At 38.0% G+C, this 26,787-nt stretch overlaps 1 protein-coding gene across 1 annotated transcript in view; it reads right to left on the reverse strand.

The window, feature by feature from the left end:
• The window catches only part of LOC131430434 (uncharacterized), a 389,228-nt gene that overhangs the window by 254,502 nt on the left and 107,939 nt on the right, over positions 1-26,787 (reverse strand). Inside the window, exon 2 of the mRNA XM_058595434.1 lies at positions 1,484-1,715. Coding sequence (XP_058451417.1) covers positions 1,484-1,715 — 232 coding nt within the window. The remainder of the gene's footprint in view (positions 1-1,483; positions 1,716-26,787) is intronic.

The following is a 26,787-nucleotide window of genomic DNA, read 5'->3' on the forward strand; positions in this document are numbered from 1 at the left end:
TGGCCTGTTGTTCAGAACGCTTTCGTAGAATATTAAGATATTGAGAGATAAAAATAAACATTTCAAGTATAATGATTATTTTCATCTTTCGTTATGACGTAGAGTTGTCATGAACTTAGATATGGTTTTTACCAGGACGACCAAACGCGAAAGAAAGGTACATAAGACTAATGTGGTCTTTATTTCAGCGTTGTATATCAAGCAGGTAAGTTAGCAACTGAAATGTTTGAAGAGACTCGTCATGTCTGCTATCTCAGTGAAGCGGAGATGTGGAGTTAAACCATCGTTGGTTTAATTATTCGTTTGATTAAATATAATATAAAACTTTTCTACAAACGTTCCAAACACTAGCGTCCGTAGCAACACCAGAAGCAGCAGCATCCACTGGTCGCCCTAGATGATGCTGACCAGCCTGTCTGAACTGTTCGGAATGCCATGCTTCTCCGGCATCCATCGAGATTCTATTCAGCGGATATAACAAAAGGGGGCACACCACAATGGCATGCGCAAGCAAATGCATTAACTGCCCCGCGGCGATTGGCGAACGGGTGATTTTACGATTGTCAATTATTTTTAATTAGCATACCTAAAGATTATCTTTTCCGTAAGGTTCCAGTATGATCGACCCTACGCTGACGAATTAACCTTATAATTCTCGTTCCGTAGCAGTAAACCGGCCGGTGTGGGTGGCCCTGAAGGGCCTTGAAAGGTTCACCAATGTATGTATGAACGAACCGGAATCGTGCACTAATTGATCAATTCCGATGCAAGTTATGCCAAACATGCAGTAATCGCAATTGATCTAATGTAATCCCTGCTGGAAGTGATACCGATCGCTCTGGACAGATAACTTTATTAACGTCCGAAGGATGAGCGCGTTGAATCAACAATGTGGGTGGTGCGCGTAGATAATCGGGTTCGACACATTCCTTCAGGCCGGAGAAGAAGCCGGTGAAAGGTAGACCTAGGTGAGCGAGGTGAGCCTAAGTGGTGGCATGGCTATTACCGGCTCGGCTCGGCGTGTTAATGCATACCTGTCGATTGATGTACAACATTGTTGCGAACTTGAATAGCGGGTGGCGGCGACGAGCTGAGTGCTCAAATGGCTCGCCTGCCATCGTTATATAGCTTCGAGAATCAATGTTTCTCTTTTAGCAGTCTTTCCAGCGAGAACCCCGGGAAAATGGGTCTCCCTTGACCGCCGTTGGTTTTAGCCGTGATTGATATTTATGATTGAATGGCGTAAACCGCGTGGGTACGTGATCCAACCTTGAATGTGACATTTAGTAAGTGTGACGTTTAGAGGTGCTGGAACGATTCTGCCGCCTGTCGTGAGTTATTCCGTCGCTAATGGGTCACGGAAATGAACAAGCTAATAGATTTAGCCTCCGGCTGTGGCAGAATGTCAAACTTTGCACACGAAAAAAAACACTTCCCTCGAAATATTCTGCTTCTCGTCGTGCATCAAAAAAATCAAACTTACCTTGCTTAGTTTTTCGCCTTCGTGATGTGGAAGCATCTGCCGGAGACTCTGGAAGCCGGCGTTGATGCTTTGCATGCGTCTTCTCTCGTTGCTGTTGGCAATCTCCCGGCGCATTCTTTTCTCATCCTTATCCATCGTGATGCTGTGACCTGCGGTGTTGTTGCTGCCGATGGAACCGTCACCACCACCACCACCTCCACCGCCTCCTTCCTCAGTGGTGACACGACAGAATCTGTTCGTACGGAACGAGAAAAACGAATCTAGGTTAGAATGGTTGTCTTTGATAGCTAAATTTAGTACACAACAATGCAACATGAGATTTTCGGCAAAGTGCCTCCCTGTCAGAACCCCTAGCACCCTACCCTCCCCAACCACGCATTCATTTGCTACTTTCTAAGCAAAAACGCCGGTTCCGTTTCGCTACTTAACACGACTGAAAATAGCAACCAGCGCCGGCACCGTTAAACTGTATCACGCTGCTGTGTTGTGGTTTCGAACGAAAGTGTCTTTAGTCCGCCGGCCCGTTTATTTCGGTTCAGTCTGTGACTAGTCGATAGATACCAAAATAGCAACCGAATTGCGGCACCCAAACAAAAAAAAAACAACAAAAACAAGCCGATGAAAGCTGTCAACCAGGTGACAATGAATGAACATGCATGAAGAGTTTCAAGCTAAATTTGAGTGTCGAATCGGTATGACACAATTAAGAGGATATATTTTGCACGAATCTTAAAAAAAGGTGATGCAGTTTTTCATGCACTTTTTTCGAATCATAAAACTATAAATTTTAAATATTGAGAGCTATTTATTTGATCTGAATTTCAAGAGCTTAGACATCTGTCAGCAACATTCAGTTCATATTGAGTTTTTAAAGAAAAACCTTGTTTTTCACTGTGTTAATTATGAGCATTTTTTTGTTAACTAAACAGCATTTGCTGAAAGTTTTAGTTTTGGAAGAAAAGTACAGAAGAACAGTCGGAATACAAGCAAAGGTACGATAAAGTTATTCCCCTACATAACAACACTCGGCTTCATGTCGAAAAAGGTCGTGAAAAAATAGTTAAAAACGGTCAAGTGGGACATTTTGCCGCACCCACCGTACTCTTCTGACATTGCTCCTTCTGATTACGGGTTGTTCCGACGGATGCAGCACGATCTGGTACGAACATTGCCTTCAAACTTGGATCACCTCAAAAGACGAGATATTTTTTCGAGATAGAATTCGAAAATTGTCTGAGAGGTGAGAAAAAGTAGTAACTAGCGATGGACAATACTTTGATTAAATTTCAAATTTTTGAAATTTCTAGATAAATGCATTTTTGACCCCAAGAAAAAAGAACCGAATTAATTTGTACTCCCAATAAATTGTGTCTAAAAGGAGATTGTAGGACATCAATTGGGTACTAAAAATCTGTTTGAATCCACCTAGTAGTCGGATGTTATCTTTTTCATATTACTCACATTTTCACAAATATTATGGTTTTCTGCTAAAAGCATTCTATTGAATCTGGAATGAAAACAACAATATTTGTTTGGGCGTAGACTTGAATAACCTAAAAATTGAAACAGTTTTAAGTCAAATTTTGGAAAAAAAATCATTCTTTGCATCGTCCAACACGAACACGGTACACGCTCTTAAAATTACAATTCATCATGTAATTTCTGAACCGGATATCGTACCCTGTTAAAACTTAAACAGCCGTAAGTCTTAAGTCAACTCCTAGAAAATTCAGAACCGAAACTCGAAACGAGATGAAATTTAATAGCGTTCTATGGGGAAATAGGACCTTTCAATTAAATGTAAGTTTGAGCATATTGCATTGTAATTTATAACACATGCCACCCTATTTTTTTAATGTGTTCTTAGCCACATAATTTTCAAACAATTAGAACTAGAGATCTTTAGCTTCTGCAAAAAAAATGTCCAAGAAGAAATTGTCGGTAATCAATTGAATTTTCTAAAAAAAATATACACAGACAAAAAATCTTCTTATTTTTCGTGAAATCCAAAGTAAAATTTATTTTTCAAAATTCTCAGTTTTTGACGATTTGTTAAAATTTTATGTCACAAAAAACATCAGGTTAAACGGAAACTAATGAATGTTTTAGAAACTTGCAGAGATGATAAATAAAAACGTGCTTAATCCGCATGAGTTTTTTGCATGAATTTTCTTCGGTGTTTTAGTTCTCATGACATTTTAATGACCGTCGTTTTAAACGGCAATTTGTGACTTTAATCACTCAATACCCTGTAATGTCGAAGCTGCAAATCGAATCGAATTTGAATCTAAACGTGTGACAATCGATTGAACATTCCATGAGATGTCGAAGAAAGTTTCAGTTTAGAGATTACGGTACTTCCAGAGCAGGTATTCAGGAGCCAGCATAACCCAAAACGATTCGTTGGTCAAAAAATAAATATGACGAAATTGCAATAGTTTTCAGTCCAACTATGAAGCCTTTCAGAATTGTCATCTTTTATATCGGCTTGAATTTTAAAAACTAATCACGCAGTTGTTCCAGAATCGGAAATTAGAATCGGATAAAATTCATTAATTTTGCATGGGACCATAAATCCTTTAATTTGAATTTTTGTTTTTGAAATTCGATTTTTTGAGAAACGATTCGATACTGGAACCGGAATCCGAAAATCGGTGTAGCCGAAGTCAGTTAAATTCACCTGAGGAGTTGTATAGTTTACATTTGATTCAGAATGTTCGAAAATACGTGCAGACTGACTAAAAAGCAAGATGTTTTATAGAATCTTAAGACCTTTAAATTGAATCTAGATGGTTCTTAGATTTCATTTGAATCTTAGATTTAGGTTCAGCCATCTATGAGAAAAATGACATACACTATTTTAATTTCGTTTGACACATTCTGTGACTCAGGAACCAGAAGTCGGATCCAGACGTAATTCAGGAACTTTGTTTGGAAGCACTTCTCGTATGAATCTGAGTTTGTAAAAAATGGTTGAATCATCTCCGAGAAAATTAAGTGAAATTATTTTCCACACACGCATTTGCTGATCTCGACGAACTGTTTTGATTGGTATATGGGTGTTATGTTCTTCCAGCATTCATTACTGTCAGTAGTTTAAATCAATATAATTATCCAATAGTTTTTAACTCGATAACGCTGCCATCTTGGCCATCATTTGATTTACATGTCATATTCGAACGATTATGTTGCCAAAAACGAACCGTGCTAATATAAAATGTGCAATGTTTCACGTTGCTCCCTAGCATTGCTTTGTCATACAGCGCTCAAAATTCCTACTACTGGAATAAGAGGAAAAGTCGCTTACACACAATGTCAATCTATGGCTTGTTGGATAGCTATTACCGTGCGGAAAAAACTGAAAATTTTGACATAAAACTTCGTATAACTCAAAATGTAAACATCCGATCTCAAAACTATACAATAGCGTTCAGGGTGACGGGAAAACCCTTCATTTGCGACTAGTTTGATCAAAATCGGTCCAGCCATCTCTGAGATCTCGACCTCTTAGTTGACAACACACACACACACACACACACACACACACACACACACACACACACACACACACACACACACACACACACACACACACACACACACACACACACACACACACACACACACACACACACACACACACACACACACACACACACACACACACACACACACACACACACACACACACACACACACACACACACACACACGAACATTTGCTCAGTTCGTCGAGCTGAATCGATTGGTATATAACACTCGGCCTTCCGGGCCTCGGAAAATTTTTCTAAAGTTTGAGCGAATTCTATACATATTTTTAATATTTATAAAAAAAGGTAAAAAGTTTCCCGAGTAAAAACTTGTTAACAATTTTAGAAAAACAATATTTTTATGGGGTTTAAATGTATATGAGCAATGAAATATTATTCTCCAAGCTACGTTCAACGAAAAACCTTGTTCATCTAAGCATCGTTAAGTAACAGATTGTATGATTGAACACTTTGCTTTCAAGCAGTGCACAATTACTGTGAATACTGCAATGCATATTCCGATCAATGCCTCATGTCGATTATATTCATATCGACCTGTGTCTGTTGAAAGTGCACATCAACTAGCTTCCAGCGACAACGAGATGCCAGATTATACGACAGCTTCACCAGCAACACCGGGAAATAATTTAAAAGAATTACCGCTAGTTACATCGAGATATGATTTAGAAGAAATACCATCAGCAGCGTCACTCGTCTCAGCATCCTCCCAACACGGATGATTTGAGAATTAAAAATGTTGAGGTAATTAATAAAGGTATTTCTTGAATTAATGCTCAATTGATTTCCTACAACTTCTTCTTAGACATATTTTTTGTGGAAGATATATATTTCTAGTTATAATTGTTTGAAAATAATATGACATACACCTTTTTCATAAATTAATCTTGAGCGAAAAAAATCTCTAGACCAGTGAAAAATACTTCATTTGCTATAACGAACACACACGCAAAGTTTCATGCAAATCGAAGGGGATAACAGTCAGCCGATCCCGTATGGAATTGCTCTATTCCGGAATCGGAAGTCGGAACCGTATAACATTCAATGTCGATCTGAGGGAAATGAGAACCTTTCATATGAATCTAAGTTCGTGAAAATCGGTTAAGGTATTTCCGAGAAAAGGTACATTAAACTCGATACTTCGAGCCTCGGTTCAAAAGTTGGTTTTCACAGTGATGGCATATCGTTTCTATATGAGAAAAGGCGAAAATACGCTGAATAAAACAGATGATTGTTTCCCAAGAATGCATAATTAAAAAAAAATTAAAAACAGCATCCTAATTTTTCTATTGTTCTTCTTATAAAAACCAATATTTGACGTTAATTTGATTAGTGTCACTTTTAAACCGAAAAAGTTATAAGTGATAAATTTGCCTATAGTGACAAGAAGTAACCGCTCACGAAGGATCAGGGTCGTTTCGCAGAAAGCCATTTCGTCGTAAGAGTCATTTCGTCGAAAGGGACATTTAACCGAATCGAACGATTGTCTTAATACCGTATTGGAATTGATATAAAATAAAAAACAATGAAAGATTACATTTTTATTGACCTAAAATCGTACATCTGAAATATTTTCATGATAAGTGCATTTTCCCGTGTTTAATTTAGATTTTTTTTTCTTCGTTGAACTTTTCAGGTTGATTTATGATTCTCAGAACGGAATTTTCAGGAATGCTGTTGGAGATGGCCCCGACCTGGAAGGATTCTCAGTGTCAGTAGGATCGTGGTACCACCCATGCAATGGTTCTGTACGCTATGAAACGGCTGCGAATTCTGTTGAAATAGAAGGTCAAACACCATGCGTTGCCCGGCGTTTTGGATTATCGTTATGGACCAGTTTTTCATTGCCAGTAACAATTCGATGCAACAAAACATTTCTTCTGTGCCGTTGAAGCAATTTTTGCACTACGAAGAAACGGCCTTCAATTCATACGGCACCCAATTGCCTACCTTTCGGATCAATTCCATTGCTTTCAATCGTTGGCAAATGGATGACTGAGTAAATTCGCGTGATTTTGAAATTTCTCCATGTCTTCATTTTTTACGTTCCTTTCCGTTCTTCGTCTTCCGAATCAAAATTACCACTTTAAAACCGCTTGCTCATCATATACTTTCTCAAAATTACGGTGGCTTTTGGCGGCTGTATTCTCCGCAAAATACTTTATTCGCTACAAAATTAGACATTTTTATAGTGAACAAAAGTATTGTTATTTACGCTTTAGCTAAATGACATATACTGATTCTAAAACAGTATGAAAATGGCTTTCTAATGCATATTTGTAAAGGGAATCACTGGAACAAAAATCAAGTTAAGTCATCTTTTAGAAAACGGCACGGACTTATTTATACACCTATTAATTTTTTATACAAATTGGGGCTGATTATTTCAGAGGCAAATTTATTCAGATTAATTCGAATATTCGGTCCACGGAAGCCGGCCTCAGCGTTTACTTCACATATCAGACAATATTTTCCGAAACCAAAAGTATCAGCAATAACAATGAGGGAAAAAGGAGAAAAACGCGATTTGTCGGTTACGTCACTTATACGATTACATCTCTGAAACCGGAAGTGTTTGCAATTTGATCTTCAAATATGATCAACAATCCAACAGTAGCCTTCAAACGAGCCTAGGATTGTTGAAATCGGTTAGGCCATTTCTAAACCAAAATTAAGCTAGGAGAAAAAATGCGTTTTGTCGGTTACGTCACTTATACCATTATACTTCCGGAACCGACAGTCAATTAGTCGATGACAGTCAATTAATCTGCGAACTCGATTCACAACACAAAAGTAGCGTTTGTTAAAATTGATTCCGCCATCTCCGCGAAAATCGAGCGGAGTAAAAACTGCGTTTTGTCGGTTGCGTCGCTTATACCATTATTTCTCCAGAACCGAAAGCGCCAGCCAATTGATTTTCGAATTTGATTCAGCTCTCACTTTCGCAATTCATTTAACTTTTACATAGATAAATGACGACTCTAGTTTGTTTGGTTTAGGAGACGAGGTTCAAAGTTCAAATATTCACAGGCTTCACTAGAATATATGTTTCAAAGCTAGTGTGAAGCCATTTTTAATTAAAAGTCTTACAGTTTTAGAATTTATACAGCCTTTAAAAGTCGGCAAACTGAAATTTAGAATTTAGGTAGCCTCCAAAAATCGTCACCCGTTCCCTAATCCTCGATACATTACCTTCTGAGCTATGTTTCATCACATCCACAGTAGATTAATTGGCAGAACGATTTTTCCGGATTGGAAAAAATTGCGGGTTCGGGAGAAATTTTCTTGTAAGCTGTCGCTTCCGCAATTCATTTACATTTTACATACACGGAACCACCGAAATTAGCTGTACGTCTAATTTGTATTACTGTTTTTGAATTAGTTGATTTTAACAACAAAATTTTAAAAATAACTATGAAATTAGTTAAAATTTAGAATTTACTTTGCTGAAAAAAACTCTTATTTTTAGAGAATGTGTTTAGTTGGCAAATACCCTGGACACAAACCAGCAATGTTTCAATCCAACACGAAATTCTCATTGACAACTAATTTTGTTATTGAAGTCAGAAAATTTGTTTTTATTTATCTAGCACCATCATTACTGAAGGACAGCACAAAAAAAAACAAAAATAAAATTGGTTTAATCAACAAGTTTATTAGCCAAAAAATTATGAGAAGTGTCAAAGCAAAACAATCCATTAAAAAGCTAAAAGGGACAGTCTTGAAATTGCTTGCAAATTGTTTTGAAGTTTTTTACATGTGTTACGATATATCCATATATAAGTTTTTAAACCGATGTGTAAAAATGACGTAAACTCTTAGTAGAAAGTGGATTTATTCAGAATTTGTGCGCATTTGAAGCGATTGTGCGTAATAATGATTTTACGCGGAACAGTGAAGTGAGTCTCGAATATGCACTCTAATTGTATATGTGTTCGATTTATGTTTTCCGAGTGCTCAAAGTTTTCAGTGAGAGAGCCGATTTCGCGAAGTCGAATGAAAAAAACAGCGATTTAGAAGAAAAATTTTCAAAAAGAAGTTTATGTTTCCTTTATGTCTTTTTCTCCAAAACAAAATCGTATTTATACCTGCCAATATAGAAAAGACAGCCGTGAGTGAAATGTTGCGGTAGTAGTGTACCATCTAGTGGCTAGTAGTCATTACGGTGTTAACGTTTTTTTTCGGTGACAGTGCGCCATATAGCTGCAAATTGCAGAAGCCAATTCAACCATTTATGTTGGTTGAAAACAACGTTTTATTTTCCTAATTTAACTAAAAAATTAGTTGAATGGAAATGGAGTGTGCCTTAGCTAAGAAATGACAGCACGTGAATTCAACTAAAAAAATAGTTATTTCAACTAATATTTTACTATTATTAAGGGAATGAGAATTAAAAAATCTAAATTAGCAAAAGTAGGATTTTTTTAGTTGTCTCAAAAAATAACTAACTAAAATCAAAAAATCAACTTATTTTTTTCGCCAAAATACTGATTTCGGTATTTCCGTGTAGATAAATGTCATCTCTAGTTTGTTTTTTTTTTAGAAGACGAGGTATTGTTCTAAAAATTACAGGCTTCAAAGATGTTCTTAAAATTACCGGTTTCACAAGAAGATAAATTTCAAATCTAATGTGAAGCCATTTCTGAACAACTGTCCTTAAGTTTTAGAATTCAGATAGCCTCTAAAAATTCCGTAAATCCTTTGCGTGAGCCCATAGTGACATTAAAAGTAAGTGAAGTAGTTGAGAAAACCTTGGTGCCGAGTCGAAAAGCATTTTACTTATACTGATAAACGTATAAGTGAAATGCTTTTCGATTGAATATCAATAGAAATATTCTATGCATTTTTGAATAAAAATACCCGATAGCACGAAAAATAAACATTTTTGGATTCTGAGCAAAGCGCAATGGTCGTGTGTAAACATCTTCAGTGCAAGAATCCAGAAATAAAACGGATAAAAGTTAAGGCAGTTCCTTTTGCAGTGATCGTTTTTATTCGACTTTTGCATTGAAATTTTAACTTTGTATGGATGCCCAACAAGAGAAAAATTGAAACAGGGCAAATTAATACGTTTTTGTTGATAAGAAACCGTTGATTTGGCAAGCAATTTTCAGTAGCGAACGAAAGACTGACTTTTTTTTTCTTAAATGAGTGTATGAAATCGAAGCTCTACAAATCAAACAATTTGCATGATTATATCAGTTTCAAACTTCTCACAATTTGTCGTTCGAATATTGAATAAATTTTCAAAGGACACAAATCCTTCATGATAGAAGAGTAAAACTTTTCTAAACCCAAAACTTATTACTAGATTTAAAAAGCGACAAGTACTGCCAACAAGGGCTCATCATACATGAATTATAGACAATCCCAACAGAAAGGGGTGGTCCCTGTATTTTTCATTTTCGTGGTTCCAATTTGGAATTCGCCCCGAAATTAGTCAGTTCCATTTTACTATGGCTATGGAACCTATCGAAACTCGAAACAATCTAAACGAAACGAAAACACAATTTAGAAAGCCTGACACTACAATCCGGGATCGCACGCACAACAAAGAAGATGTTTCAGAAAGCTTTCGAATTTTTCCCCTTCCTGAGAACAAGTGCCCCAAAAGTCATTCAATTATGTCGAACGAGGTAGTAAAATGACCAACACAAGAGATTTGCTTCGATCCCTAGAGATGAATTATGGCAAAAGGGTTGAGGGCGAATAGAAGGAGTATTGGGCGGACATTTCCAGTAGACTTCAAATGAAACTGAATGAAGTGCAACGTTAGTGCCAGGGTCACGTGACCGCTGTTATTCTTGGTCGGAATTGTATTTCGAGTGAAATGATTTTCATGTATCAGAAGTTGGAAGCTGACGAAGTACCTAACAGCCAGAACTCACTATTACTTTGTATGCCACGCGAAATGATTCCCGCTACAATTGGGCCTGAGTCAACGGGTGGTGTTAGTTTCGTTTAATATGTATACAAGCACCCAACAGCTAATCTCCGCCGCACTCACCCCATCAGTAATTGACGCCGTTGGAAGATGGAGTTAAATGTTGTTAACGCTAGACGGCTTGACCTCACCCCCACCCTCCCAAAATGATTAAGCCTCTTTTGCCGAAGGAAGAATCTTAACAAGTGCGCTGAACGCCACAAGAAGGCAGCCACTCTGATCAAAATGCAATTATGATGAAAGAGGGTGGAGAGGCTTGTACTTGTGCACTCACATAATATGTAACGATCATCTTACAGTGGCAGTAACAACTTGGTGCAATGGGCCGTTGATCAACAAAGTTTCTAGAGCGTAACGTCTGGAAAAGTTTTTTTTTTCCATCTTCTACTTCCATATTACTTTTTTTTAACATGCAGGTTCTCGTCGTTATGCGAAACAGTACACACAAACACACGCACATACACACATGTGTCCATAGATAAGAAGAGAAGCAAAAAAAAACACATGCGGAGGGACCTCGCGCATCGGCGCTTCATAATTTTGTTTTACATGATGGATATGCCCCGAAGGTCTCGGTACGACTTAATTATGCACTTTCTGCAAAGGGCTCTTCTGTTGTGTGCGGATGCTTATTATGCGGAGAAGGGTAATTACTTCCTGCCTGCCGACAAGTGAAAGTAATTCTGTACGACGTGGAGCGTCCAACCAATCTGCGTGTGTAACGAGTATAGATCTCTTCCGAAACCATCCATTCTACGTTAGTTACATCATTAGCCGGTCGGCCGGACGGTGTTGTGTTGAGCTGCCAACTTTTTAAAAATAATTCACCATTGGTTTATGGTTGGTCGTTCTGGAATCAAACCACATTCCCTTATTCTGGGACAAGAAAAAATCCTTTGTTATTTTCACGGAGTAATTGTTTTGTTTTCCGTAGTTTGAAATGATGCACAGTTCGAAAAATTCTTGTGATTTTACATCTTATCTTGTGATTTTACATAGCTTTAAAACGAATGGAATAAAAATCATAAGCTCGACAGCAACAACGGGACTTGAACCGAAAAACATTAGATCACAAAACACATCAGTTAGTCGACTGAGCCACAGAAGCACGTATCTGCTTGGCTGGTAAATCGTGCATATAAACTCAGTCTCACTTGCTAGCCGAGTGCAAATTACTCTCGGAACCAGTGAATTTCTGTACGAATGGAATATTGCGTCATTTGAGAAGTTAAGTAGTTATGAATTGTATCGTTTGTAGAATTATGTCACCTGTAAAATTCATAATTTTTTTCTGTGTGCCTTACATTTAACGATCTCCATTTTATTATGGCAAGTATGGTTGTATTTTCAAATCACATTGACATACACGCTTATAAAAAGATACTCAGAGTATGAGTACTAACAGATCGGCTGAAAAGTTCGTATCGTTTCTATGAGAGGGCGCCACTAGAATTAAATCCATACCATTTTCAGTTAGTACCAACCTTCAAAAGATACGTGTATAAATTTGACAGCTGTCTGATTATTAGTTTGTGAGATATTGCATTTTGAGTGAAGCTACTTTTGTTATTGTGAAAAAAATGGAAAAAAAGGAATTTCGTGTGTTGATGAAACACTACTTTTGATGAAAAAAAGTGCCGTCGATACCAAAAAATGGCTTGATGAGTGTTATCCAGACTCTGCACCGGGCGAAGCAACAATTCGTAAGTGGTTTGCAAAATTTCGTACTGGTCATATGAGCACCGAAGACGATGAACGCAGTGGACGTCCAAAAGAGGCTGTTACCGATCAAAACGTGAAAAAAATCCACAAAATGATTTTCAATGACCGTAAAGTGAAGTTGATCGAGATAGCTGATACCCTAAAGATATCGAAGGAACGTGTTGGACATATTATTCACGAATATTTGGATATGAGAAAGCTTTGTGCAAAATGGGTGCCGCGTGAGCTCACAATCGATCAAAAACAACAACGAATTGATGATTCTGAGCAGTGTTTGGAGCTGTTATATCGAAATAAAACCGATTTTTTTCGTCGATATATAACAATGGACGAAACATGGCTCCATCACTTCACTCCGGAGTCCAATCGACAGTCAGCTGAGTGGACTGCACGCGATGAACCGAACCCAAAGCGTGGAAAGACTCAACAATCGGCCGGTAAGGTTATGGCGTCTGTATTTTGGGATTCGCATGGTATAATTTTCATCGACTACCTTGAAAAGGGAAAAACCATCAACAGTGACTATTATATAGCGTTATTAGAGCGTTTGAAGGACGAAATTTCAAAAAAACGACCTCATTTGAAGAAGAAAAAAGTTTTGTTTCATCAAGACGATGCACCGTGTCACAAGTCGATGAAAACCATGCTGAAATTGAACGAATTGGGCTTCTAATTGCTCCCTCATCCACCGTATTCTCCAGATTTGGTCCCCAGTGACTTTTTCCTGTTCTCAGATCTCAAGAGAATGCTCGCTGGTAAAAAATTTAGAAGCAATGAAGAGGTAATCGCTGAAACTGAGGCCTATTTTGAGGCGAAGGACAAATCGTACTACAAAAATGGTATCGAAAAGTTGGAAGATCGCTATAATCGCTGTATCGCCTCCGATGGCAATTATGTTGAATAATAAAAACGAATTTTGGGCAGAAAATGTGTGTTTCTATTAAACGATACGAATTTTTCAGCCGAACTGTTAGTTAGTCAATTTCAAATGATACACGGAAACGATAAATAATGAGTAGTTATGACAACTCTTATTCTACATTTGAGTTCAACGTAAGAACTCGTTTTTAGATTACTATTCGGGAGATCAGTCTCAAAGTCGTAATAAATTTGAATTCTAACTAGAAAACGGAAAATATTGTAAGAGTGGACGCCTGAACAACGAGGTAATCATAAGGTTATAATTATTTAAATGCTATATAGTAGGGTGACAATATTTTTGGGAAGTCGATGCCTTTCACGCAGCCCACCTGGGTTTGTTTCCCAACCCCGCACATAGGGTTAGAAGGTTTTTCTGACCCGAAGAGGTGAATGACCGCAAGGTTAAAACCTCTATAATCGAAAACAAAAAAAAAATATTTTTGGGTCATCTCTAATTTCGTAAGGCGATAGTGCACAAAAGTTTAAGCACTTCGGAAACAGTCCCTATGTAAAATTTGAGCAAGATCGGATATGGAGCGCCCGGCGGTCAAAGATAGAAAATTTCCAATCTTGAAAAATTATCATTACCACAATAATTTCTTAAACCGAAATATTTTTTTTATGCCACAAATTTAGAATTGCATAAAACGTCGATATTTAGTGTCGTCTAGAAATTTTTTTTAAATCGACTTTTTTGGACCTGGAATTTTTGGATTTTGGAAATCGAAAATTTTTTTATGATGCCAAAAGTCTTAGAATTATATGAAACGTCGAGATTTATCTGTATCGGCTGTCTTGAAGTGAGAAATCTCTTTCAATTGCAAACGGAAAAACTGAAAAATATAGTAGGCAAAATTCAGGTATTGAGTGTCAAACATCGTTTCTAGTGAAAGAACTCAACTATCTCTGCGGATGAGTAGAATCTTACTCATTTTTGAGTAACTTTTCTTAAGCGTGTAGAAAATAGTGTACTGATTTTCGTAGGCGCATAACGTCTTTAGTCCTTGGGAATCTATCCTGTCATACAGGGGGAGATGCACGAAGGAATGGAATGAACACAAACCCAGAAATGTGTAGCAGGTCATCGAACACTTCATATGCTTCGATTAAAATGAAACTTTGCACACGTCTTCAATATGACAAACATTTTCCTTTCCCGAATCGAATTTATTCAAGAAATTTTCGGGATAATACCGAATATCGACGTTTCACGCATTTCTAATACAGATCAAGAAAAGCACGTAACTTTGGAAATCCGTGTATAAAAAAAACTGCGTAACTTCAGAAATCCGTGTAAAAACGCAGAACTAGAGAAATTTGTTTGATGCCAACTATCTTAGAAATACATGAAATGTCCCGATCTGGTGAAATCAAAAAAAATCTTTCGAATTGATCGACTTTGGGACTTCGAAAATCCGCGTAGAAAAAAGCGCAAAATTGAAGAATTATTTTCTGATGCCAAATGTTATGGAAATGCATGAAACGTCGAGATCTGGAGTAATCTGACAAAAAAATTTTTTTTTCAAAAAAATTGAAAATTTTCCAAGTGTCAGAGAGTTTTTTTCAAAGTTTTTTCGGAACAACACCGGATCTCGACGTTTCATGCATTTCTAAGAGAAGACAAAAAAGCCACGTAACTTCGGAAATCCGTGCGAAAAAGCCGCGTATAAAAACGCATAGGAAAATATCGCGTAAAAAAGTCCTTAGTGTAACTGAAAAAAAAAGTTCAACTCTTTTAGAAATTTAAATGTTTATCGAAAAAATCAAATTTGAAAAAACTTCTTATCGACATAAACTTAAAATCCCCTTTGATTAGTATGAATATGAAAAGTAAAAAAAATTAGGTATCATTTATTAAAAAACTAAGTTCTTAGTATTTCATGTCTAAATATCTCGAAAACGGAGAATTCTATTGATACTAAGAATTCTTCCAGGTCGGGACTCGAACATGCGACAACTGGCTTGTAAGACCAGCGCCTTATGCCCTGAACCGCCAACCCAGACAAAGCAACTTATTTATAAAAAAATATTTTTCCCTAAGAAATCCCATCTTTCCCTATAAAATGCCCCAAATGTATGAAAGGTTGAAAGGGAGCGTAATCATGTATGTACTGTCAAAATTTCATTCGAATAAAGAGTGGTGTTTTTTTTTTTGTAATTTAGCTTCAAATTTTCAGGATCGATTTTATTCAGTGTTAAATTTGATTAGTAATTGTTTCAGTATTTTTATTCGAAAATTAGACTTATTTTTTCTACTAGAATTATTTGCAAAAAAAATGTTAAAAATAAAGCCTAGCCCCCTCTTCAAAAGACAGTCGATCAATTTTGGAAAAACAAAATTAGCAAAGTGGTTTTATTGCGATAAGTCAATTCACAAAATAAAAAACACAATTTTCGAATTCAATGAAAATTTGTCCCAAGGTATTATGTTCCAAAAGTTTGTATTGTTCATTACTGATACTGTTTTGAAAATATCGGGCATTATTCTGTGAAATCTCCTCACAGTTTGAGTTTCATTGAATTCTTGGATAATAATGACTCTCAGTTTGCTTTAGTTTTCGATAAAATGGCACTGAAAAAAAACAGCCTGGATAATATAATTTTCTTCGTTACTCGAATAAACAGCCGAAATCGGTTTGTCCACAAATTATGGCTACCGGTTGGAGTAGTTTTGAGCCAGTTTACCAAATTTTTTACGTAATTTGTGTCGCCCCTTTAAGATAGGTTATAAAAGTTTTAACACACTTTACCCTATAGTTCCGAAACCGGAAGTCGGATCCGGATGAAATTCAGGAATTCCGTATGGGACCACAGGACCTTTAACTTGAACCTAAATTTGTGAGAATTCATTATTTTTACGTTTCGTCTTTGACTCATCAGTGCAGAGCAGTTCAAATTGAACTGCTTAGTGCTAAACTCGGCAGTTCAATTTGAACCGCTAAGCAGACGTAAAGTTTCTGCTACTTACAGAACACTTTTTGTTTTGCAACGAAGTGCAATGTCTTTTCTGACGTGCCGAACGAAAACTTGTGAGAATTGCCATCGCTGAGAAAAGTTTTCCCATTTGGAAAAATATGATCACTACTTCCGGTGCCTCAAGAATCGGAAACTGGGAGCCAGAATAGCCGCAATTTGTTTGTTTGGCCAGTTACTGATATTGACTACTGATTGGAGTAGTTTTGAGGCCAGCTTAGATTTTTTTACGTATTTTGTTTCGTCTCTTGAAGTGATGGTATAAAATTTTAAACATACTTCAACTTATAATTCCAGAACCGGAAATTGGATCATCAGAAATTTTCTGGGAGACCATAAGACTTTTCATTTCAATCTGATTTTGTGAAAATCGATACAGCCATCTCCGAGTAAAGTTAGTACTCATACTTTATTTTATTTTTTGCACATTTTACCCCCTAATTCCGAAACCGGAAGTCAGATCCGTAGAAAATTCAGAATTTTTTATGAGACCACAAGACCTTTCATTAGAATCTAAGTTTGTGAAAATCGATTCAGTCATCTCCGAGAAAAGTTTTGTGCAAAAAACGTTACATACACACATACACACACAGACATTTAGCGTATTCGACGAACTGAGTCGAATGGTAAAGGAGCCCTCCGTTCTACAGTTTCTATAGTGATTGCATAACTTTCCATATGAAAAAATCAAAAATGAATAAGGTGTTATTTACTCACAAATTCATATTTTCTCAGAGATGGCTGAACCGATTTTAACAAACTTAGGCTCGTTTGAAAGCTACTGTCGGGTCATTGATCAAGTTCGAACATCAAATGGCTGGTTCCGGAGATATGATGGTATAAATGACGTAACCGACAAAACGTGTTGTTTTTTTCACCGCGCAAATTTCTCGGAGATGGCTGAACCGATTTTAACAAGTCTAGGTCCGTTTGAAAGCTATTGTTAGGCCATTGATCAAGTTCGAAGATCAAATGATTGCGACTATGGGTTCCGAAGATATGATGGTATAAGTGATGTAACCGACAAAACGCGTTGATTTTTTACCGCGCAAGTTTCTCGGAGATGGCTTAACCGATTTTAACACGCTTAGACTCGTTTGAAGACTATTATTGGTCCATTGATCAAGTTCGAATATCAAATGGCTGTGACTTTTGGTTCCGGAGGTATAATGGTATAAGTGACGTAACCGACAAAACACGTTGCTTTTTATCGCTCTAATGTATATAAGGGTGCCAATATTTTGGGATCACCTCTTATTTAGTTAAGCGCTGTTGTTCAAAAGTTTAAGTACATCGAAAAAAGTCCCCATGCAAAATTTGAGCTAAATCGGACATAGATAAGGGGTGCTACCCAGCGGTTAAGGCTTGAAAATATTCGATCTTGAAAAATTACCATGAGATTTCCGAAATCGAAAACTTTTTTTGATGCCAAAAATGATAAAATTGCATGAAACGTTGTGATTTAGTGGTATATCACAAACAAATTTTTTTTTAATCGACTTTCTGGGACTTTTGATATTTTCACTAAGTCCCAGAAAGTCGATATTTTCAAAAAAATGCGCTTGAGGAGGCCTATACCTTCTTATGTGACATTCGGTCAGGATACAAGAATACCGTGCAAATCACTTGTTATTTATGACAATCAGATGGCCACATGTCAATATTGCCAAAAACCTGTTCACTACGGTAAGCCATGTGATAAACCGGACAAGGAGACAATTATACCAAAGGACAACGGTGCTTCCTTCACATCAACCCCAAGCAACCCCAGTACACCTATGACAGTCACTAACAACAGGGAAGTATCCCCTTCAACGAAACCATCCAACGTAACCCCTATAGAACAAAGTACACCAGCTGCAGTTAACAGCTTACCATCCAACCAACCAGCAACTGCAACTAATATACAACAAGGTGCATCTACAGCTACTAGAAACGAAATCAACAACAATACCACGGCAATGGATTGCGAGACAAACCACGAACAAACTGCCCCTCAATCCTCGCAGGAGGAAAATGGAAGCTCCTCTCCCCCTAGAAAAAGGGAATTTATCTAAAAACTCAGCTAAATCGGCCACGTAAAGCTTGTACGCAAATAGGCCTGAATAAAATATCTTTTAAATAATAATAAAGTCTTGAATATCAAATAAAACGCGGGGAAAAATTGCGTAAATTATGTTCGCGTCGATTGAGGTTTCCGTGTCTTAGGTGTTTCTGAAAAAAAAAGTTACTTGACTTAAAGTTGACTGTCACTACAAACGCGCATTTTATATTCGTATTCTTAATTTCATGTTATGACGAGTTTGAACAAATGACAGTCGCTTATTTTTCAACCATTTCGTGAGTCACCGAACCCAGGACTTTAGCTAGTTTAATTTCTGAGTGCCTTTCAGCCTTGAAGAGCAGGTTACCTCCCGAATCGCATTCAGAACTGCTGAGAACTCAGAGCCACCAGCAGTCTTCCTAATACGACACACACCGTAAACCTAATAGACATGACCGAGTTAGCTTGGCACCTGTTCGCGACATAAAACACTGAAACAGTTAACCCCAAAAAATAAACAACGCGCACATAAAACGCTCTCTCCCCGTTCGGCCATCGACCTTTTCTGCCGGCTGTGATTAACCACGATCAACTAAAATTAGACAAAATGGACTCGAGACCGGCTGCTGGATCAAAACGATGAGCACCGAAAAGTTGTAGAATGGACGGACCGCATGAATGTATGTGATGAAATGCTTCCAAAACTCGAAGAACTTTCCGCCGGTTTGCTGCTTGAACTGAGGGGAACAAATTGGCCGCGCCACTCAAACAGCATGTGACTGAGTCTAGTTTTAAAATTTGTGACCGACATGCGTGCTGCACTGCACGCATGAAACGAAAAAAAATACACACACACACACATTCGTCGGTATTCTAATGTTGCACCACCAGGTCAGAATGATCATAAAAAAAACCGTGCGTAAAGATATGCGTGCGGTGGTCGCGGCTTAGTCTCGAGCGGAAAATTCCAAACAGCTGAGCCAGCAACCATTCCGAAAACAAAGCTGACCCAGACGACGCACGCTAGACGAGTGTGCGAGCCCAGCCACCACCACCATTAGCCGACCAATTGACCAATTAATCAAGGCCCTTTGATCAGCTGTTTGGTTTGGAGGCCGAAACACATGTCACAGCAGTGGAGCCGCCGCCCGGATGTTAGGCAACGAAGCAGTAGTCAAAATACAACAGGTGGAAATCAGGCAGACCAGTGCTAACCCGGCTGCTTGGAGGGGGGCTGGGGGGGGCGACAAGAGAAAGGTTTGGGGCATATCATCGGTTCAAGGTTGTATCCGCACACACGAAGGCACGCACATTTCGGTTCAGCTCAGGCGTAGATCGTAAACATTTCACATGGAGCAGCATGATGATTTATTGGTAGGCGCAGCACGCCACAGTTGGCCGGTCGGTCGGTCGCCGGTGGGGGGGGGGGGAGGGTAAAACTGTTCCAAAACTCAAAACTTGTAGCTACGCGTGTGTACTTCGTGTGGCTATCTTCCGACTAGGATTGCAACAAGGTTATTCCGGTTTTTTACTACCCACAAGCGATAAAAATTTCATCGTAACCGAGGGAACCGAAGCCGTCGTCGGGATCGTAAACGTTGACCGAATCAACCGGAGCGGTTCTACGGTTTGTCTGCCAGCCACCAACCTGTGAGCTACACTTCCGGAAGAGGGACTGACTTTGTTTGGAAGAGAGAAAAAAAAACAAAACAATATTTTTAATGGGCCATTGCGGAGATCTGGTATTTAATGGCAATTCGGTTGATTGCAAAGCTATAATTGGCTGTGTCGTAAAGGTACACTAGCAGGGCGGTTTGCAACGTAAGTGCGGAAATTCCGTTCCGCGAATCCGTTTATCGAGACATTGTAGAAGAAGGGGCCAGCAGAGTACATAAATCGAAACAATCGTAAATAGGCTGTTTTTGGCCAGTATTTACGTCTTCTATCTTATTCTGTTCTAGGATAAATTTCGCGATAGATTGACAAGATACCAAATCAGACCAAAACAGAGCAGGAGAGTCGTGCAGTTTTAATAGATGATAGCAGCCACTTTCGCAAAAAAAATCATCTCGTACAGAGCCTTATTGAAAGTGCCGGTAGATATGAAACTTTTAAAGTTTCGATCACAACTTCATTTGACTTGCTAAATCAAATACTTCTTCGTGAATTCAAACATATTATTTGTTACGAAATGCTTCGCGACGACGTTCTTTCGCATAGTGGTATAAAAAGCCACACCCGGAAGCTATTTAAAGTCTTTCGTCGTCCTTTATGGTACAAGAGAATTTTCACTAAAACTTGGTGTAATGCTCCTTTTTGCGATAAAATTTTGCTTGTCATTACAGTACCTTTCTAATTTTGTACACCTTCAGTCTGTGATTCTGGCTCACTTTTTTATATATTAGGTGTACAACTTTGCTACCGCCGTTTTTTTTTCCAAAATTTGAAGCTTTATTGCGAAAAAGTGCTTACAGATGTATTATTCAAAGTATTGTCCGTCGCTAGCGACAACTTTCTCCCATATTTCCGGAAATTTTCGGATCCCGGCTCGAAAAAAGGAGTCCTTTTTTGACGCTATCCATGAATCAATCCATTTTTCCAACTCTTCGAAGGATTGAAAATGTTGATCTGCCAGGCCGTGTGCCATCGAACGGAATAGGTGGAAGTCAGAAGGGGCGAAATCTGGGGAATACGGCGTGTGGGGCAAGACTTCCCATTTCAGCGTTTCCAGGTACTTTTTGACCACTTTTGCGACGTGAGGCCGAACATTGTCGTGTTGGAGGATGACTTTGCCATGTCGCTCTTGATACTGTGACCGCTTTTCTTCTAGCGCGCGACTAAGGCGCATCAGTTGCGTTCGGTAGCGATCTCCTATGATGGTTTCACCTGGTTTTAAGAGCTCGTAGTAAATTGTTATTCATCTTTGAAGGTTTTTTCTCATCCACCATCATGTTTGTCTTCGACATCGAAATCACCATTTTTAAAACGTTGGAACCACTCCCGACATGTTCTTTTACTCAGAGCAGCATCACCGTAAGTTTCTGAAAGCATTCGATGCGCTTCAGTTGCATTTTTTTCGAATTGTAACAGAAAAGTAAAACTTCCCGCAAATGGCGAGAATTGGGCACATAAACAGACATTTTCGAGCGTGAATAATACGAAAACATGAATAACTGTCACTGAAACGGCGATGACAATTCGTTAGGCACTGTACACACTCACTGTAAAGACATTATCATCTATGTATTTTAACCAGCCTCAGCCTGTACAGCCACCTATCGGAAAACGGCGGAAGCAAAGTTGAACACCTGATATGATTTTGACTTCCCAACTTGAGCAATTCCAAAAATCAAATCAGAATCTACCTTCTCCGATTTGGATGAGACTTTGCACATGGCTTCAGTATGGCCAAACATAAGTTTTGAACCGATTGAGAGGTTAAGGCAGTGTGTCTTATTAAATATATCGTTAGATAAAAAAGAAAGCCATGCCAAGTCTGTCATGCGGTTCAAGTTGGACTACTATGGTGTACGAATACATAGTTCAATTTTAAGTGCTTTGCATTGACGAGTTAAAAACGAAACGCAGGGAAAATTATTCAAATTTTACTCTCTTTCCTATTTGTTAATCGACGGTTTCCGGTCTTTTGAAGAACGATGACCGTACGTAGTCTATTGAGAGTTATGGTTACACTCGAACGACCGGCTACTCGGAATTCTATTGAGATTTTTCGAAAAAAAACCCACTCCAGATAATCAATTAGCCAAAAACGTGATTAATCCAACTAACTAGCAGTGAGGTGATACCTTTTTTTATCGATCCACATAGACTAGTTAGAATGGTAATATATTGCTTAGTCAAAACAAATAGCACAAAACATTTGTTTAAATAAACAGGACAGTTTAAATAAATATACATATTTTCTTCATATATTTGAGTGATACGAAATTTTTGCTTTTTTCGGTGGATGTAGTTGAAGACAGTTATAATCGATTTAGTTATAAAAATATATGGATTATCACTTTGAGTTTGAAGATAATGCAGAATTTCCAATATAAGGTTTAACATATCACGGTTGAACAATTATGTTGCCAAAAAGGAACCGTGCTAAAACAAGTCTAGCCAAAATACTATGCTCAAGAGTACTGTATTCAATCTTTCAATCACTGAGAAACGATTGTATTGATTTCATCGTGCTTCATTCAAAACCCCAGCGGAAAAATCGACTACAAAAAAAAAATCGATATCTTCGTGAATAGTTGACAGATTCTTACAATCTAAGGCTTGTTTAATTAGTATTGCGATAAGATATCCAAATTTGAAAGCATATTTAGTTTTCAAGATCAATTGTGACAGATATTGTCAGGGGGGAGAGTTGGCGTCACTGGGAGTGCGATGCGGTGTCCTGGTGATGCTCTCAAAAAAGTATAATTTCAATGTGTTGTTTGATACGTATAGTTAAAAATTTGGTGTGTGGTGGCAAGTGTGTGTTTAGTAGTGAGAGTGCTATTCATTGAATAATATTGATCCGATGCTCAAGCGGCGGAAGCTGAGAATTTACCGCCCCAAAATTCAACGATGTTAACCTGTTAACCGATCGAAGCGCCATGTCATTGTAGGTGTTGTCGGATTTCTATGGAAAGTGCGAAGATTCAGGGTTGGTCTGCAGCGGACCCTTTCGCGAGTAATTTTTATTTCATGCTTTCAGTGATCGTGTTTCATCTCGCATTGCTGACAGCAGAGCGAGCAGGAGAAAAGGGATACTGATGAGGGTCGTTCCTTGGAGATATTTTATATTTTTCTTACTTATTATATTTCTCCTGAGTATCGAAAATCAGGTTTTGTTGAGATCATATTGTTTACCAAAACATATCCGGATCTATTTCCCTCCCTACTAACAAATCTCCTATCCTTAATAGGGGGGGTCATGAAAAAATTGGTCTAATTTGACGAGAATCGATACTTTTTAGACCATAGAAACAGTTTGCATATATTAGATATGATTATATGGGTGGTGGATGTAGCAAGTGCCTTTAAAAAGGGGGTGTGTAATGTTTGTAATGTAATAACTCCGGAACTAATAACCGGATTGCCACCAAACTTAGCACAGGTAATTAACGGATTGCTATCAAACTTGGTACAGATACTTATTGATCTTAAGAGATGGTCATAAGGGTATTTTTGTGGGGGAGTAAGCGTAGCAAGTGTCCATAACAGGGGAGTGGTCATGAAAAAATGTGTCTAATTTGACGAGAATCTATACTTTTTGAGAACCATAGAAACATTTTGCATTCCGTAGGTATGATTATATGGGGGTTGGATGTACATTTAAAAAGTACTTCTTGCTTTTCAGAGATGGTCATTAGGACATTCTCAGGGGAGAGAGTGTGTAGCAAGCGTTCTTAATTTGAGGAGGCCATGTCGAAATTTATCTTATTTAAAGAGAATTGATACTTTTTAAAACCATACATACATTTTGAAAAACTAAAATATGGTTTTAAGGATTTTTGTGGGGGGTGAATATAATGAATGCCTCTAAAAAGGGCTTTGCGTTTCAGATGATCCTAAGAGCAAGTAAAGGTCTCATCCAAGGGAGGAGCAAAGTTCAAATTGTTAATATAATCGAACGTAACTCCAAAACAACTCAAACTCATCACACCTAACTAGGTTGGATATTTTAAGGGGAAGAGAGTGGCGGAGAGGGGGGGGGGGGGGGGGGGGGGGGGGTTTGCAGTTCCATAACAACTCAGTAAATTATCGCCAAACTTGGCACAGATACTTTTTACTATTCAGAGGAGGTCACGACAAGCTTAGATATTCATGACAAAGGTTTATTGTAACATTTTCTTATTCGTCGTCAAACAAGATAGGGGGGCGGATTCAGACTAGGAGAAGAGGATCTTGAAAATCAATTTTCATTTTGATTTTTTTTATAAAATAAGAGAGGGCAAGAATGTCAAGATTGTGCTAGATAGTATTGCTATCATTAATTTGAATAAAGTAGTACTGCTATTCTTATTATGATTGAATTAATCGATACTTTTTGAAGAGCACAGGTACTTCGTACACTACTAAGAGGTGGTCATAAGGGTTATCATGAAGGAGAGCTGTAGTAAGTTCACTAATAAAAGGGGAGGAAAGGGACAAATACAGATACTACTTTTATGTCAATGTAGATTAAAAGGTTATTTTAAGGGAGAGGGAGTGCAGCAAGTGCCCCAAACATGGGAAGTGTAAGGTAAAATTGATTGAATAGCAACATAAAACTGCTCAGAGTATTACACTAAGTAGGACAACTTCGGGAATTTTGTTCGGCCTTTTCTTCCCGAAACATTTCCGAGCAACGCCGGGTCATTCAGTTAGTATACAATAAGAAAAGAAACCTGGCAGTTCTATTGATTTTTTGGTCATTTCGGTTATGTCTCGGACATTACCCATCCCACTCTGAGTAGAGCTGCTAAGCTGCACTCGCAATTCACCTTGAACTACCATACATTGATGAATCGAAGATGAAATACATTACTAAGGGATTCTTCGAAAAACTTTTCATCGAATCTTGAGCAAAACTAAGAAATTTTATCAGGGTATAAACTAGCATAACCTTTTCAAATTGTAAACCGGTTCGTTTGGTCAGTAACATAACATAACCTACGAATTGAATCTGTTTTTCAGTCAAATTTAGATGAATTTTTCCTTTTTTTGGCATCGTCATCCTGCATGACGGTTTGCAATTTTAAACACACTTCACCCTATATTACCGGAACCGGAATCCCGTTCCGAATGAAATTAAATAGCAGTCTATGAGACCATAAGACCTGAGTTTGAGAAAATTGGTTCACCCATCTTCAAGCTTATATAGACGCATGCATAGACATAACTTCGGAACCGTAAGTCGGATCCAAACAAAATTCAGGAATTTTGTATGGGACCAGAAGATCTTTCTATTGAATCTAAGTTTGTGAAAATCGGCCATCTTTGAGAACAGTTAGTATAAGAAAACTTTATTTACACACATACGCACTTACACACAGACACAAACATTTTGCGTACTAAACGGACTGAGTCGAATGGTATATGACACTCGGCCCTCGGTTCAAAAGTTGGGTTTCACAGTGATTGCATAACCTTTCTATTTGAGAAAGGCAAAAAGTTAGTTTTTATTCAAGCTACTAATTGAAATCTTGATTTTGTGCTATCGGAGTGAAATGTTTCACTGAACATTTTAATTCAAAATGTTCAACTAGGATTTAGTCAATTTTTATACTTCCACTCGTCAGTGCCCAACAGTTGACGTTCAACGGTTTAGCCAGTCAGCAGTACAACATAAACCGCCAAGCAGGCGTAAAGTTTTTGCTATTTACAAAACTCTTTTTTTTCGCACCGAAGAGCAATGGATTTTCTGACATACCAGAAATATGAAACAAATTGAAGGCCTTCTGGCCGCCATGGGATAGTAGTCATTTAGGAGTTCTGATACCCCAAGCGTAGCCGGGTTTTGCAAAAATCACATGACTATTTTAGGTACTTCTGGCGTTTCGTCTTGGACTCGTCGAAGCATTAGAAATTTATTTTGAAACACTGGTAATGATGAATTTGCAGTTTTTTAACATAAACTGCTAGTGCTATGATGACTCTAAGACGAAACGTAGGAGTAAATTATTTTGTTTCGACGCATTCCGTTTTCTATCAAGTTTCATGTCACATATTCATACTTTTTTAAACCGTTATATATTGCCTTATTCATTGGTCTAAGGTACACCTCAACAAAATCGACGTTATCCTGACACGTGCAAAGCTGTTTTCCGGAGAGGAATTTTTCGCTATCGTCACATGCAACCTGTTGGAGGTAGTCTCTGCAGGCGGACGTTTTGATAGATCGGTCGTCGTGAATGCGAAAACTCAAACGAATCCTGAAACGTGGTGGGTCGCGCACATCTCCATCCCACTTGACTTGGCTGTAGTGAGTCAATTTATTTGTCTCGTTTCTTTTCACTTTCAACGCGATTATCGCAACGGAATATAGGTCGACATTGACAAATCAGACCCACTCCAGAAAGATTACGACAGCAAAAATAAAAAAAGGAACAGAACTCAACCATGCACAGTAACATTCAGTCAACTCGATAAGCGATGCAGTGCATATATGCCGGAT

Source organism: Malaya genurostris, chromosome 2, assembly GCF_030247185.1.
Source record: "Malaya genurostris strain Urasoe2022 chromosome 2, Malgen_1.1, whole genome shotgun sequence".
NCBI lineage: Eukaryota > Metazoa > Arthropoda > Insecta > Diptera > Culicidae > Malaya > Malaya genurostris.